The 14,509-nt window shown below is 40.8% G+C and overlaps 1 protein-coding gene across 5 annotated transcripts in view; it reads left to right on the top strand.

Annotated features, from left to right (window-relative positions):
- LOC132403223 (filamin-A-interacting protein 1-like) overlaps positions 1-13,273 on the top strand; it is a 381,794-nt gene extending 368,521 nt beyond the window's left edge. For all 5 annotated transcript variants that reach the window (XM_059986627.1, XM_059986628.1, XM_059986629.1 and 2 more), the window contains one exon: positions 8,218-13,273. Coding sequence is in view for 1 of the 5 variants with exons in the window: in XM_059986628.1 (XP_059842611.1) it covers positions 8,218-8,258 (41 nt within the window). In the remaining 4 variants the exon portion in view is untranslated. The remainder of the gene's footprint in view (positions 1-8,217) is intronic.
- Positions 13,274-14,509: the final 1,236 nt, after the last annotated feature.

Consider the following 14,509-nt stretch of genomic DNA (forward strand, 5'->3'; position numbering starts at 1 on the left):
CCCCACAATTCTGATTGGCTGACACAACATTCCCAAGTTGGAGAACATGCCTCCTTAACTTTAGCCAAAAGCAAAATACTCTTACCATCAGGACACATGGCTTTTACACAAAACTTGTTAAAATAAAATATCTCTCAAAATAGCAATAAAAATCTTAACCATGGCACTACAAATATAACTTATGAAGTTAAGGATGCGGGCATATAAACTGTAAGAAGGTGTTGTGAATTGAAGTAAAATGTAACTAAAGGAAAATAATTAAAATTAAAGAACTTGTGAGTGGAAGTCAAATCTAAGTCATGTGCTGTTCTGTGAAAAAGAGTTTGACCGTGCAATATAACTTTTGTGCTGTAGAGGTTTACGAGATTGTTTAAATGTTTCCATTGAAGTTTCAGATGGGGTGGTGTCTCTGAGGAACGGAGTTAGAAATTCTCCATTTAATAAATCTGAAAGGCCAAAGCTAAAGATTGATGGAGATGGTCCTCAGGTTTTGTTTCTTTTTAACACACTGCTCCAAGTGTGGTGTGTCTTAATTTCTCTTCAGAGACCATAGCAATCAGACTGGAAGAACTTTATAGTTTATGCAGTTTTACTGTGAGTTATTGGCTCTGTGTTTTTTTTTCCTGTTGCCTCACATGGAGATGTGCTGTAGCTCTGGTGAAGCCTTTCAAACAGACTGGTAGTTAAAGACCAAAAGTTAGCTGTGGCCAACTCTCTTGCCTGGGTTAGCAGGAGGAAAGTCACCAAGTAGTTTACTGACTTCCATCATGGGTCCCAGGTGCAATTTCTATGAGATCATCAATGGTCTAGGTGGCAGCTTTAGTGAGGAAGTGATGTATTTCAGGAGCTCTTGGTTTCTCTTTGTTCCAGTGTGTCCAAATTTTTAGCAGGGATGAAATTCAGATTCAGATTCAGTTTATTGTCATTAAGAAACCACAAATGCAATGCAGTTAAAAAATGAGACAACGTTCCTCCAGAATGATATCACAAAAGCACATGACAAAACAGACTACACCAGAAAATCTATGTAACGTTTGGCAATCCCCAATCCAGAGTCCGGAGAGGCTACTGCGTATTAATATCGCGCTACCGTCTTAGCGCGTTCCCCGGAAAGGAGCTCCAATCCCACCAGACAAAATAAGACAAAAACTAAAGCTACAAGACCTGCACAAAACCACATAGTTACAACATATAGTTACAACAGTGCAAACAATAGCATAATTGATAAAAAGCAGACTATGGGCACAGTAAAAATAGTCCAAAGATGTTAAAGGACTATAAGTTCAAAAGAAATCACCACACAGTCTCCACAAGTCCCCAGGGTCCCGACAGACTCGTCATCCCACGCAGGCGGCAGAAGGGAGTACCCCCGCTATGGACTTCCATGGCGCCGCCCGACTCAGCCTCGCAGACATAGCACACATCGAAAGCGACCTGACCGCAGCGGACTCCGAGTCCGTCGAACCTCCGAGCCGACGACCATCCCCTCTAGCACAGCTTCTCCGAGCACCATCCTCTGCCAAGCATATTAAGATGGCCCCGCCAATGGCCATCAGCAACACAACCCTGAGGACTGGGGGCCTGTTCTTCCCAGCAGACTCCCGGACCCCACAGCAGCAGCAGCAACGAAGAAGGTCTTCCTGGAGATTTCCCGATGCTCCTCCGCGCTCCCACATCCATTTTCAATCGATTAGGATTGCGCACGGCACCCCACTTCACAAATAACAGATAATCAGCTCCAGAGTGGCTGCTGCAAGCTGTGTCGCGTCACCATCTTGGAAATTTGAAATGTGTTATTGTTCTGTGAAAATGCTGTACACTCTCAGTCCCAGGTACTTGAACATTTCAACTCTGAAAAGTACTGGGGTAGGAGAGTGAGGTTGTATCTGTAACTGGTTTGGGAGCAGGCAGGGTTGGGTTAGTGACATCTTGGGGACCTGCCATCTTTAGTATCTGATGCAAGTGTATCAGAAAAGCTGTGGAAAGGTGAGGTCAATAACTCAACTGAGAACAAAATGAACTTGAGTTGGAGGGCTACATTTTGGACCCCTTATCTAAGTAAGGATGTGCTGGGATTAGAGAAGGTCCGGAGGAGTTTACAAGAATGATCCTGGGAAAGAAAGGTTAAATTATGAGGAGCGTTTGATGGCTCTGGGTCAATACTCACTGGAGTTCAGAAGAATGAAGAGGGGAACCCTACTGAATATTAAAAAAAGCATGGACAGAGTGGCCACGGACATGCTGGGAGAGTCTCAGACTAGAGGGCACATCCTCAGAATATAAGGATGTCCTATTAGAACAGTGATGCTGAGGAATTTCTTTAGCCAGAGGGTGGTGTTTCTGTAGAACTCATTGCCACAGATGGGTGTGGAGGGCAAATTGTCCGGTAAACAAAAAGTGGAGGTTGATAGATTGCTGATTAATCAGGGTGTCAAAGGTTATGAGAAGGAGGCAGGAGAATGGTGTTGAGGGGGAAAATAAGTCAGCCATGATTGAGCGGCAGAGTAGACTCGGTGGGCCAAATGGCCTAATTTTGCTCCTATGTCTTATGACCTCCACTACTTTCTAAAATGTTCCAGTAAAAGCATTGGCACTGGATGAAGGCTGAAGGGTTTGGAATCTAAACTTACAACTTATAGTACAGGATCTCAGAGCTGCTTTCTTGTTATCTGGTTAGAATAATCAGGAGAAGGCTTTGATAGAAGTTGAGCTGAGTTATTGCCTTCAGTTTCCTTTCCAAACTTTGGAGTTGGTGATTTGCAGCTTTTCAGGGTCACATTTATCGCTGGTGCTCCTTGCACATGCTGTGACACAGTGGGAGTTAGGAGGAAGACTTCAGCCATCTTCAGCAGTTTGCAGAGATTAGCTCATCACAGATTCTGGAGTGCACAGAGAGTGCTGCATGAACACTGTCAACAGGTTTTCAACTGCACATAGTTACACACTGAACAAATTTTCAGCTGTAGATGGAGACTTTCTAATGCTGCTGTCACCATCTGCTCCTATAGCCATGATATTTAAGTGGTTGGTGCAGCTGAGTTCCTGATCAATGGTGACACCAAGAATGCTTTTGGTAGGAAATTTTGCAGTGATAATACCATTGTGTGTAGGTCGGTAGACTCTCTTGCCAGTTATAGCCCATCTCTAATCATAATGTATTCTTGCTACATACAGGTTGCTAGGGCATATTCTCATAGCAAATACTAATTTTAACAGCAGCCAGTCTTCAGACCTGAATGTGGATTGTAGATCGAATTTGAAATGCAGCTCTGAACAATGATCTTCCATGTGACCATAGAAGCCCACATATGCAATAATGAGGTCCAGAGTTGGTGAGAGTTAACATTCGTTTTGGGTGTCTGGAGTGTGGGTGTGAAGACAGAGGTGTCTGAAAATTAGAGCAATTCATAGGAAGCATTGAAGAAACATTATAACTGGGTATAGAATTGTCCTTTGATCACTAGCATTTGGCTGAGGCAGGCCTTTTCTTCCAGGAATGTCTCCAATGCTGAACAAAACTCTGGCTTCAGTGTCTTCCGGTGACTTTGTTCACAGTTACGACACAGGCGCGGGCCGCTCTCTCTCCTGAGCAGTCGCAAAGTGATTTTTAATATTTTGTGATCAGCAAACATTCTGATGGAAAAGTAACCAAAGTTCCTGATAAAGCAGCTGAATTGGAGACCAGCACACAACTGAGATCATCTAGCAAACAAATACTGTGGGGACCACTCTTTATGTTGGTTCTCTCTAGCGTCGTGGGCTTTGCTGACAATGTTACCGTTCGTTTCTCAATCTCAGCTGAGCTTGAAGATTCAGCGGAGCTTAGGTGAGCTTGCAGAGAGATTCTGAATAAGGCACAGGCGTAGAAGGGTCTCGGCCCAAGACGTCAACTGTTTATTTCTCTCCATTGATACTGCTTGACCTGATGAGTTCCTGTTGCATTTTGTATGCATTACTCTGGATTTCCAGCATCTGCAGAATCTCTGGTGTTAGCAGAATCTGGGGAGTTCCATACTTCAACCCAGTAATTAAAAAAGAATAGAATTTAAAGTGGAATAAATAGGTCCAAATGACTAAGGTTTACATCAGATCAACTTTTCAGGATTAATAGCATCCTATTTGTTTGTTTGTTTATTTATTTAATGAGTTAGAGCGCAGAATAGACCACCCCCCCCACCCCCAGCCTTCACACTCCACTGCCTAGTGCCAACAGCTTTAAGGACCACCTATGGCTTTTGGCACCGCCATTGAAATAAAAGTAGAGGAAAGGAATTTTGACAAAGACGAAGGTCTCGCTATAAGTGAGAATTGGAATTTGACTGTAAGCAAGCTGGGAGAGCAGAAATCTGATTGGATGAGGAATAACTAATCAGGAGGGACGGGTGATGGGGATATAAACTCTACTGGACTAGACAGGCATCATCCCTGATGAAGATGGCAAAGTTTGTCATTGAAACATTGGTTAAAATCAATTCCTGTATCTGGCTGGAAGCCTGAGAAGAGTTTATTCATCACACACACCGGAGAGCACTAGATCCTTTTTGCCTGGATTTAATCCTAGCCTAATCACAAGACAATTTACAAAGACCAATTAACCTACCAACTGACACGTCTTTGAACTGGAACACCCAAAGGAAACCCAGGTGGCCATGAAAGTACAAACTCCTTACAGGCAGCAGTGGGAAATAAACCCAGGTTGCTAGTACTGCAAAGCTTTGTGCTAAACACTACAGTACTGGGGTGCCCATGCTTCCAGCTACTGCCCTCTGTGTATGTGTAAGATGATTCAAGTGATTAGAGTTAAATATGCACCCATAGTCCCAAAGTAAATCTGCCACAGAGACTAATTTTGTGGCCTTACATAGAAAGAGAGGAAAGTTTAAGAGCAATTCAGGCAGGGGGGAGGTAGTAATGAAATTAATAAAACACAAGCAGTGTTATATCATATGAGGATCCAAGGGATTCTGTGCTCATGGCTGTGAACAGATTCTGAGAAAGATGTGATGGTGCTGAAATCATCTAAGTGAAGCTATAGAAGTTGAGGGACTCGTTTTGGGAAATACCAATGTTGTAAAGGAAAACGCAGACAGTGCAGACAGCGCTTGTTTGGAGAACTGCCTGGTGAATTGATGGGAACAATGCTTGGTGAGGTTGTGGGCTGGAAAACCAGTTGGCTCTAACAAGTATGCTGGGAATCGAGAGGATGGGGAGAGAGAATGGGCTATTTTTAAACGGGTGGTGTAGGGAGCCTGGGGGAGCCCCTCACGGAACACTGTTGCTATTTTGAATAGAATTTCTATCATCCAATCATGAGTCATTAGCAAATAGTAAAATTACAGAATTAGTTCAGATTGTTTCTTAATACCACAAGAATTTTTCAGGTGACTGTAGTGGGAAGGACAGCAGGGAAGCTGTTCTGAGAGAGAAAGGAAAAACCAAGAGTAGAAATGAAATGAGATGGAATCTTCAGCTTCTTTTGGACCCACCTTTTCTTCATTCTCTATTTTTTGCATACTTAATTTATTGTCTCCTACCTTATTTTCTGTGCTTATTTAATTTTTCCCTCCCTTTTACATCATCTCCTTACTTTCCTCCCTCCACTTAAATCAAGACCAGCTCTGTGGAAGGTCACCAGCTAGAAAGGCTAACACCATTTTTAAAAATCTCTTTTCATGTTGGCTGATGGGTTGGCTATTTTGACCATTTGAATTTCCAGCATCTTTGCCAGATACTGCTTTCCCTCAACCACTTGGACCTTTCTCCGTTGGTGGAACAAATGCGCCACCTAGTGGGTTCGGAAAGCAAAGCACTCTCAGCCCCAGGAGCACACACACAACTTTACACCAAGAATTCATATTTACTTGCTGAGAGACAGGCTCATAAGAAAATAACAGCAATGTTATACCTGAACATGTATATATATACCTGCACATCTATAACTGGATTATTTGTTTTCCTCTATACTGCTTACAATAAACGTTGTGACATTTTTGACTTATCTGCAGTACCACAGATTTTTCTATCCTGTGAGTGCAATTCTATATTGAGTTCCCAAAATGAATATAAACCTTCTCTCCTTTCTTTGCGTATGAACTGCGTAGTTTGCTTAGAGTGTCTTCCTGCACTGTACTTCCTCTGTAATTGTAACACTATATTGTGTGTTTTGTTTTGTCTTTTTACTACCTCAGTGTACTTATGCATGGAATGGTGTGCAAACATAACCTTCTCACTGTATCTACAAACATCACACAGTAATAACCTAATTCCAATTGAGGCTACAAAAGGCCAAAGTTCAATACTGAAATTGATCAGCAAAAATTTCTGCTAATTCCTTCAAACTCCATGCGTCTGCTGGCTTTAATTTCCTGCACAAAGCAAACGTTTTATGTTTTTTTTGATGGCGTGGGTGTGGCATTGCTGGCGACAGCAGATCCCTCCCTGGTGAGTTTAACGTGCTCTATAAATGCTTTGACCAGAAGGGAAATGAAATGTACCCCGTTCCCCCGAGAGCTTCCAATGCACCTTTCCCCACAGCCACTGATGCAGGGAAGAGGTGCAGCCCAGATGAAGTACCCAGCCTAGTACTGTGTGAGTCAGATGCTGCGGGTACTTGCAGTCATCAATAACCTCTCCCTACTTCAATCTAAGTTTTCCAGCTGCTTTAAGAACACCACTATCGTCCTGCTGCCAAAGAAAAATACGGTAATGTGCCTTAATGTCGATCTGGCTCTGACATCCACCATCGTGAAGTGCTTCAAGGCACAGGTCCTGACACAAATTAACTCCAGCCTCCCAGACAAACATAACCTATTGAAATTCACCTGTTGAAGAAACAGGTCTACAGCGGATTCCATATCCCCGGCCCCATCTCTGCAGCATCAATATAATGATTCAGAACAAATTCATCCCCAAAATCCTAGACCTAGGATGATGCATTTCCCACAGCAAATAGGTTCTTGACTTACTGACCAATAGACTGCACATGGTAAGGATGGACATCAATACCTCCACCACGATTATCCACAATACCAGTGCATCCTCCGCCCGCTAATCTAGTCCCTGCACATTCACAACGTGGCCACATTCTGCTCTAACTTCATCTACAAGGTTGCAGTTGACGCATCTGTTGTGGACCGGTATTCTCAAATGTCAGTGAGATGGAGTAAAGGAAAGAGAAGGACATCAGCATGACATGGTGTCAAGGCAACAACCTTTTCCTCAATGTCAACTAAAGAGTTTGTCATTAACTTCAGGAAGCAGGGTGGAGTACATGCCTCTTATTGTTTCAAACAGTGCTGACATGGAGATCCTTAACAGCCTCCAGTTCCCCAGTGTAAGTATCACCAATGGCCTGTCCTGGTCCAACCACATGTCAACAGACTCTACCAGCCCCTCTGCTTCCTCAGAAAGCTAAGGAAATTCAACAATGGCCACTCCGCTTACACCTCCTTCCTTTTTATTGGGTCAAATAAAACTCACTCCTGATGAGACTTGCAGTTTTCAGATGGCTCGGTGACTATTGATGAGTTAATAATTATTGACAATAGACATCTGCAAGTTAATTTCTTAAGTAAAAGTCAACTAAAAATAACTTTATATAATGCTGATCAAGGGTAGTTTAATTGTTCCCTCATGCCTATTTCACCATTCAGTGAGATTGTAGATGAACTACAACCTAATTCCATTAACCCAACATTTATTGACAGATTTTTGCTAAAAAAGTACAATCTCAGATTTAAAACTAACAATTAATCTGATGTCAGTTGCTATTTACAGTACTGTACCAAATTCTACCATGCTCTGTGCACACAGTTGTCATTCTGACTCTTACACATATTAAACTAATTCTAGGCTATTCTGAAGCCAACTTTAAAAATTTCAGCAGTAATACCCCAGATCTTTTTTAATGTAATCAAATGATATGCCATAACAGAACCTGTTTTATTTTAGTAAGATTAGCTTAATATGATCAATATCAATACAGTAACCAGTGTTTGCAAATAATAGATTAATATTCTGACTGGAGCATTCTTTACTGTTTAAGTGAATTGTGCTTTTTGTTTCACATTATGAGGGCCTGCTGTGCATGGTCAATTTCTGGTATTTATACATTACTGTTCATGTACATAGTATCCTATTGGACGACAAAGAAGACCGCATTATTCCTAAAGTGCCATCTCATTCTACTTTCACACTTATTCCTCTGACCTTTTGCAGAGAGCATCATCATTCACCAAGTGCGGATAACATCGGCATGATGGCTAGTGGAAGCGTCCTGTTGCTGCCCGTAATCGTATTGCACTGTGTTACTGCTGGCTGATCGAAACACTGCCCCGGGCTGCAACCTCCAAGGTTTTATATGCTACTGATCACATTGGAAGACACTGTAATCATTATCTGTATTTTTTTAAGAAATTGTATTTTAGATAACCTTTAAAGAAACAATCCATCATTGCTCCCACGAAAATATGAAGAGCAACTGATGCACTGTACCAGGATACAGCTCAACTAGTATCCACCAGAGGGGAAGTGTATTTGAACAGAATCAAAACATCCTTTTCAACTTGTACACAGAAAATGATGGCATGGTTTGAAATGACCATTGCGCATTAACCAATGCTCTCTTTTAATTGTGATAGGTTAGTCTCCCTTTTAAACACAATGTGCAGGAATAAATGCAATTTCTGTAATTCCGACCCACCCTAATTCAGCAGCCATGTAATGTTCCCTACAGATCAATTATTACCTTTCACGGCATCTTTTGCCAAATGATATGAATAACTTTGGTTTTCCAATGGCACTGCAGCACCTTTATGTACAAGAGCATACTTCCACCTGCCCTGAAATTCTGCAACTCCTTCTGAATTTTAAATACTGTATGACAACAATCCGGTTATATCTTATGCCAGAAGCACGCCTTCTTGATTGTGTGAGTATTCTGGGCCTGGGTGAATGGTCAGGTTGACTGGTTAACACTGTGTTGCTGAGTTTACTTTTTGTAAAGTTATGCTGTAAGATAATATACAGCTGTCTTGAGACGTGGTTTTTAAATTGACTCTATAATGGATAAAACATGCCCTTCAACACTCAAGCCATAGTGGTGCTTTATCCTGAGGGATCATTTTTAAATATGTTATCAACCCTTTCACTGTGGTATTAAAAATCTGCAGGAAACTATGACTGCAATTTTAAACAATTAAAGCCTGTATATTTAATTGAGCACTTTAGTCTTTCTTCATGATTGTAGCTGGCGTTTGAATATCCTTTGGTCTGAGCAATATCAGTTACAATGGGTTTGGATGTGTTTATTGTCACTGCCAAGAAAAACAAGAACATTTACAAATGTTTTGTTTTCCAGCAGATGCGCAGGCTTTAATATGAAAATGTAACTGAAATATAACTCTCTATAGGATTTGGTAAATAGGCTGGTTAAACCACAATTCATGAAACTGATCACTTGTTTGGGACACAGAATCCATATTTAATATCAATTTGCAGCAGTTCAACTATAATCAATTCTCATTTAAATAAGGTTAGTGTCTGCCTTGTCCAGGTGCCCTATGTTATTTATGAAGCAGAATTCTTCATAAATTCATTTATGACAGACTTCCTATTCGTGACATGTAAAGGATCAGGTTAATTTGTGATTTAGAGACACGAGATATATTGGAATCTGGAACATATTTTCACCAGTCTGATCGTAATCATTGTATTGCAAAAGATTGTGCAAGGTTTTGAATAGTTAGAAAAATTTGAACAATGAGGCCGTAACATTATAATTATTAGGACTTCCAGTGATCTCCAGCAGAACCCCATGAACGAATAACGAGGTGTTTGCACTTACCATTGTTAAGCTGCCTTTGAATGGGAATGTTCCTGAAAACTGTACGATTGAAACAGTTCCTCCAAGCACTGACATGAAAGCTAAAGGAAACAGAAATCTCTGGGGAGTTTCAAGGTTTGACGGAACATTTTCAATCAACCTCCAGCTTTCACAATACTAATGGCAAAGCAATTTGTTGTCCACTTGTCACGGAGAGAGGAACCCAAAATAGATTAAAATGTAGACAACACAATTGTAATAGTTTGCACATGATTCTGAAGGATATTTTTTGCAACAGTTTTGCTTCCATTTATTGATATTTTTGCAACTATTTCTTGAATGAATAATCAGTTCTGAAAGGGAGTCAGTTCCACAGTGTAATTGTAAATCTCAATCACAACCAACACTTGTCAGTCATATTTAGTATAAGGTAGTTTGTCATTTGCTACTTCAGCAACCCATCCATACAGCTTTTAAGCTGAATGAGTTTCTGCTGCCTTCCTTGAAGGTTTCCCAACTTCCCCAGAGAACAATAATGTTTAAGGCAAAGTGAAGTAAATCTGGAAGGAAGAGACCGTGGAAATACAAGCATGCTGAGTGATAGAAACTGAAATGGAAATTTCTTGAAACAGGACTGGCAGCATTAAATACTTGATGTAACTTGAAACAAGTGGAGATGCAGAATTGGTTGACTGATCAAACTTAGCCCAATTGAGCCTTATGTTTTGACTAGGTTTCATGTGTAGAGCTCATCTGTATCCATGCCTGAGGAACAGCTATGATTCTATGATTCGTTTTTTCTGCTTCTGCACACAGGCAGGGAAGAAAGTGCTGGAACTGTTATCAAGCACATTAGCATTTAGTATGTTTGTTACAGCGGCAATAACTTCACTCACGAAAGAAGTTCTTTTAAGATAAAAGTGAATGCGTCCTGTCTATCTGCTGGCATGACTGGCAATTTTTGAAACTGTTGTTCCCATAATTCGATGAACAGCTAATACCCATCAAATGAGAAACTACCAAGGTTCAGACATGTAGAAGACAGATCAGAGCAAGTGACTGCCTTAGTGGAGATATGAATGTAGGAAGGTGATAGAGTGTTAAGCAGAAAAGACAAAAACAAACAAGGATAGTGTTTTTATTTTATTGACAATGAGCAATTGCTAGAGAGGCTCATGAGTTAGGGAGTGCCTGAGGACATCAGAAACAGCTTCTGTTACCGTTCTCACAAAGAACATATTCAGCACTACAGCATCATCTGCCCTTTCTAGTGAAAGCTTTAGTTCTGGAGTATTATTCCACAGTCAAAGTCACTTAGGTCACAGTTCCTCCCGATTCTGGTGTTTGGTCTGAAAAACCTACCGAACCTCCTGATCATGTCTATATGCTTTCATGCGTTAAGATGCTGCCGCATGATTGGCCAATTAGATATTTACATTAAGGAGCAGGTGTACCTAATAACATGGTCACTGTGTGTAGACTGGTTAAAAGAACAAACAGTGGTAAACAGATTTAATGGAGATTTCAAAGTTGCCTTGCAATTAGCTTTTACAAAACCAGCCATTATATTACCACTTCAGCATGCAAATTCAAGTGCCTAGATGGATTGCTAAAGGTGTGCCATGTGTAGCGGGTAGAGTTGTCATACACAGCATGTGTGGTAAATAAAGCAGGGTAGAATTTCACTGTCACCTAATAATGCTTGGAAATTCATTTCAGAAGCAGAATTTAGTTTCCATACCTTGCGTATAAAAGGAAGGGTAATTTCTATCCTTTTTTTTAACAAAGAACATTTATATTTTAACTCTGAAAACTGTTTTGATACTGGTCAGAAACTAAAAATGGCAGTGAGCAGTGGTAGGAGCATTAAAGGAAATGTTGAAAAATGAGTCGGGACAGAAGTTTTAATCAGAATTTTGAAGAAGCTGAGATAGAGAAGGGTAATGGTATTGTTTGGGGGAGGGGGAGGTTGTCCAAGACAAGTATTGGCCTTGGCATTGAAAATATGGAAGTTAAAAAAGCTAAAATAATCAGGTCAAAGTTTAAAGATCCAGAGTTAAGTAACAGAGGGATTTGATAATGTGATAAAGGTTCTGATATTCACTGCAGTTGAGATGAAGACCCTACTGAAGATGACAGGGAGTGTAAGGGAGGTGAGTTCAGCTGAAGAGATATAGACAGAGTTAGCAGAAAGGTGGTAAATGCAGTTTTTACGGAGGTGAGGTGTGGGAACGGGGAATCACTGTGTTGGAAAGCTGCTCATTGATGTGTCAGTTACGTACATCACCTTCCCCACAGCAGAGTTTCCCACCCAGCATGATCTCAAGACACTGTGTGTTACAGAAGAGGCCTTGCACCCCAAACTCTGCAATTCAGCCTTTTGTCTGTGAACTTCTGCTGCTGCAAAGAGAGGAACTAGTGAAGGGAATCAGTAAAGGACAAAGTGAGAGGGAGAGGAGGATGACAGAGAGCATTATACCCCAATGCAATCATTTAGGAACAAATTGGGAAGTTTCTTTGGAATATGGTACAGGGAGTGTTGGACCACAGTAACATTGGCCAGCAGGATCACAAATACAAATGTACAATTAAGCCCTGAGTCAAGAGGAAGTGCAATTATTGCAGATACCGTCTGAAACCAACAATATTAGGTTATCTAAGAAAGTGTATTATCAGGCATTCTAACTGACTGACACAATAAATAGTCTAAAAAAATTAAATCTATCGTGATCCATTGGAATTGAAAGTTTGTGTTTGTAAAATTACTTGATGTAGGATTGTGGAGTAGCTTCAAAATTACTTTAAGGCTAAATGAAACTGTTCACTACAATAATTCCTCTCAAGGACGAATCAAATTTCACTTCATTAGGACAGCAATATGCAGGCTCACTGGGTGTCCATGAGAGCCATTGCAGAACAAAAGCCAATCACGGTACCCATCTGGGGCTTGTGGCTGGGTAGAGAGAGAGGTGAATGGTTTGTGTTTCTGTTGTCTCACTTTCCTCAAAATGATGACAGGGTCAACCACAGGACAGAACCACCTCATGTACTCATCTAGCACTGCACGGGGGGGGGGGGGGAGGGGCAACAAAATATAACTGATGGAAAATACAATTTACTGTTTTTTCTAATGAGTTTTAAATGCTTCTTTCATCTATATACTTCAATCTGATTTTAATGTTTGGGGAATAAAACTGACAAAAAAAAACCTGGGAAATTTGCTTAACATAAACCAATTTCAAAATGCTGCATAACACGAGATGGTTGTGGCAGGGAGAATGTAATTTGGGTAAGTGTGAGGTGTGGCTCTTTGGGAGGACTAATGCAGGTGGGTAACACACAGTGAATGTGGAATTGAAGAACCGGGCTCCGGGATTCTCTGAAGTGGCAGCACAACTAGATCAAGTGAAGACAGCTTACGGGATATTTGCCTTCGTTAGCCAGGCCTAGAATGTAGAATGTACGGTACAATCTTTATAAAATATTGGTTAGGCCACATCTGGAGTAATGTGCACAATCATGATCACCGAATTATTGGAAGGATGGGATCGCACTGAAGGGACTGTGAAGGAGTTTGTCAGGATGTTGTCTAGGACAGAGTGTTTCAGATTTGACAGACTTGGTGTGTTCTCTTTTAAGTTGGAGTGGTCTAATTCGAGGTGTACAAAATTATAGAAAAATCCATGGACATGAAACATTTTTCCTATAAGAAAGGAGTCAAAAACATACGGATTAGGGTTAGACAAAGGGAAAGGTGGTTTAGAAGGAATCTGAGGAAGAACTTCTTCAAGCAGAGGGTGATCTGGAGCATAACGTCTAAAGGGGAGGTGGAAACAAGTAACCTCTCACCATATTTAAAAGAAAACATTTGGATGCGCGTTGGTTTCTCAAGGCATTGTAAGCTACAGACCAGACCATGTGATGTTCAAGGGAATTATCATGAATAGGTAACTGGTAGTCGGCATAGAGAGGCTGTGTTGAAGGACCTGTTCCTGTGCTGCAGAAGTCTGAATACGTTCCTATTCATTAAAAGATGTTGGTGGCTGAAACGTAGTTACATGTTTTTTGCAAGTGGGAAATACTGGAATGGCATTATTATTGCCCAGTTATTCTTTTCCACTCCAAAGAAGCCAGCAATGGGTAGTCTTTGTACACTGGTGAGTACTTTGTGATAGTGGTCACACAGGAAACTCTGGTAACTTTAACTGTGTTTCAGACAAACTTGAAGTTATCAAACTTGTAACTAATGTGTTCTCCCAAGGACAACCTGTGAGGTCAGGTCTGAAACAAACCTTAGACTGGTGTAAAATGGCCTACAAATTAATGAGCAACAGCTGGGACACAAGATAGTTTATATAGTGTACTTTTTAGGGTGCATGGATACAATGAGCTGAATGATTGCCTTCTGTGCCATAAATTTCCAAGATTTCTATCCAGCTTGTTTGGTTTTAATTCTTCTCAAAATCAAATGAACTGCTAATTGGTTTCCTCAATTTTACCAACACTGACTCAAATAGTTCATTCTGTCTATGGTCACTTTCAGTGTGTTTACTGACTTCGATCAGAAACTTGAAAGCTTGATGTTACAAGATGTGACTAAAATAACAATTATTGGCCACGCGCCATTGCTAAGGATCACAAATGATTGATTTACCACTTAAGTCCTGCAATTTTACATTGTTAGTG

This window comes from Hypanus sabinus, chromosome 12 (genome assembly GCF_030144855.1).
Source record: "Hypanus sabinus isolate sHypSab1 chromosome 12, sHypSab1.hap1, whole genome shotgun sequence".
Taxonomy (NCBI): Eukaryota; Metazoa; Chordata; class Chondrichthyes; order Myliobatiformes; family Dasyatidae; genus Hypanus; species Hypanus sabinus.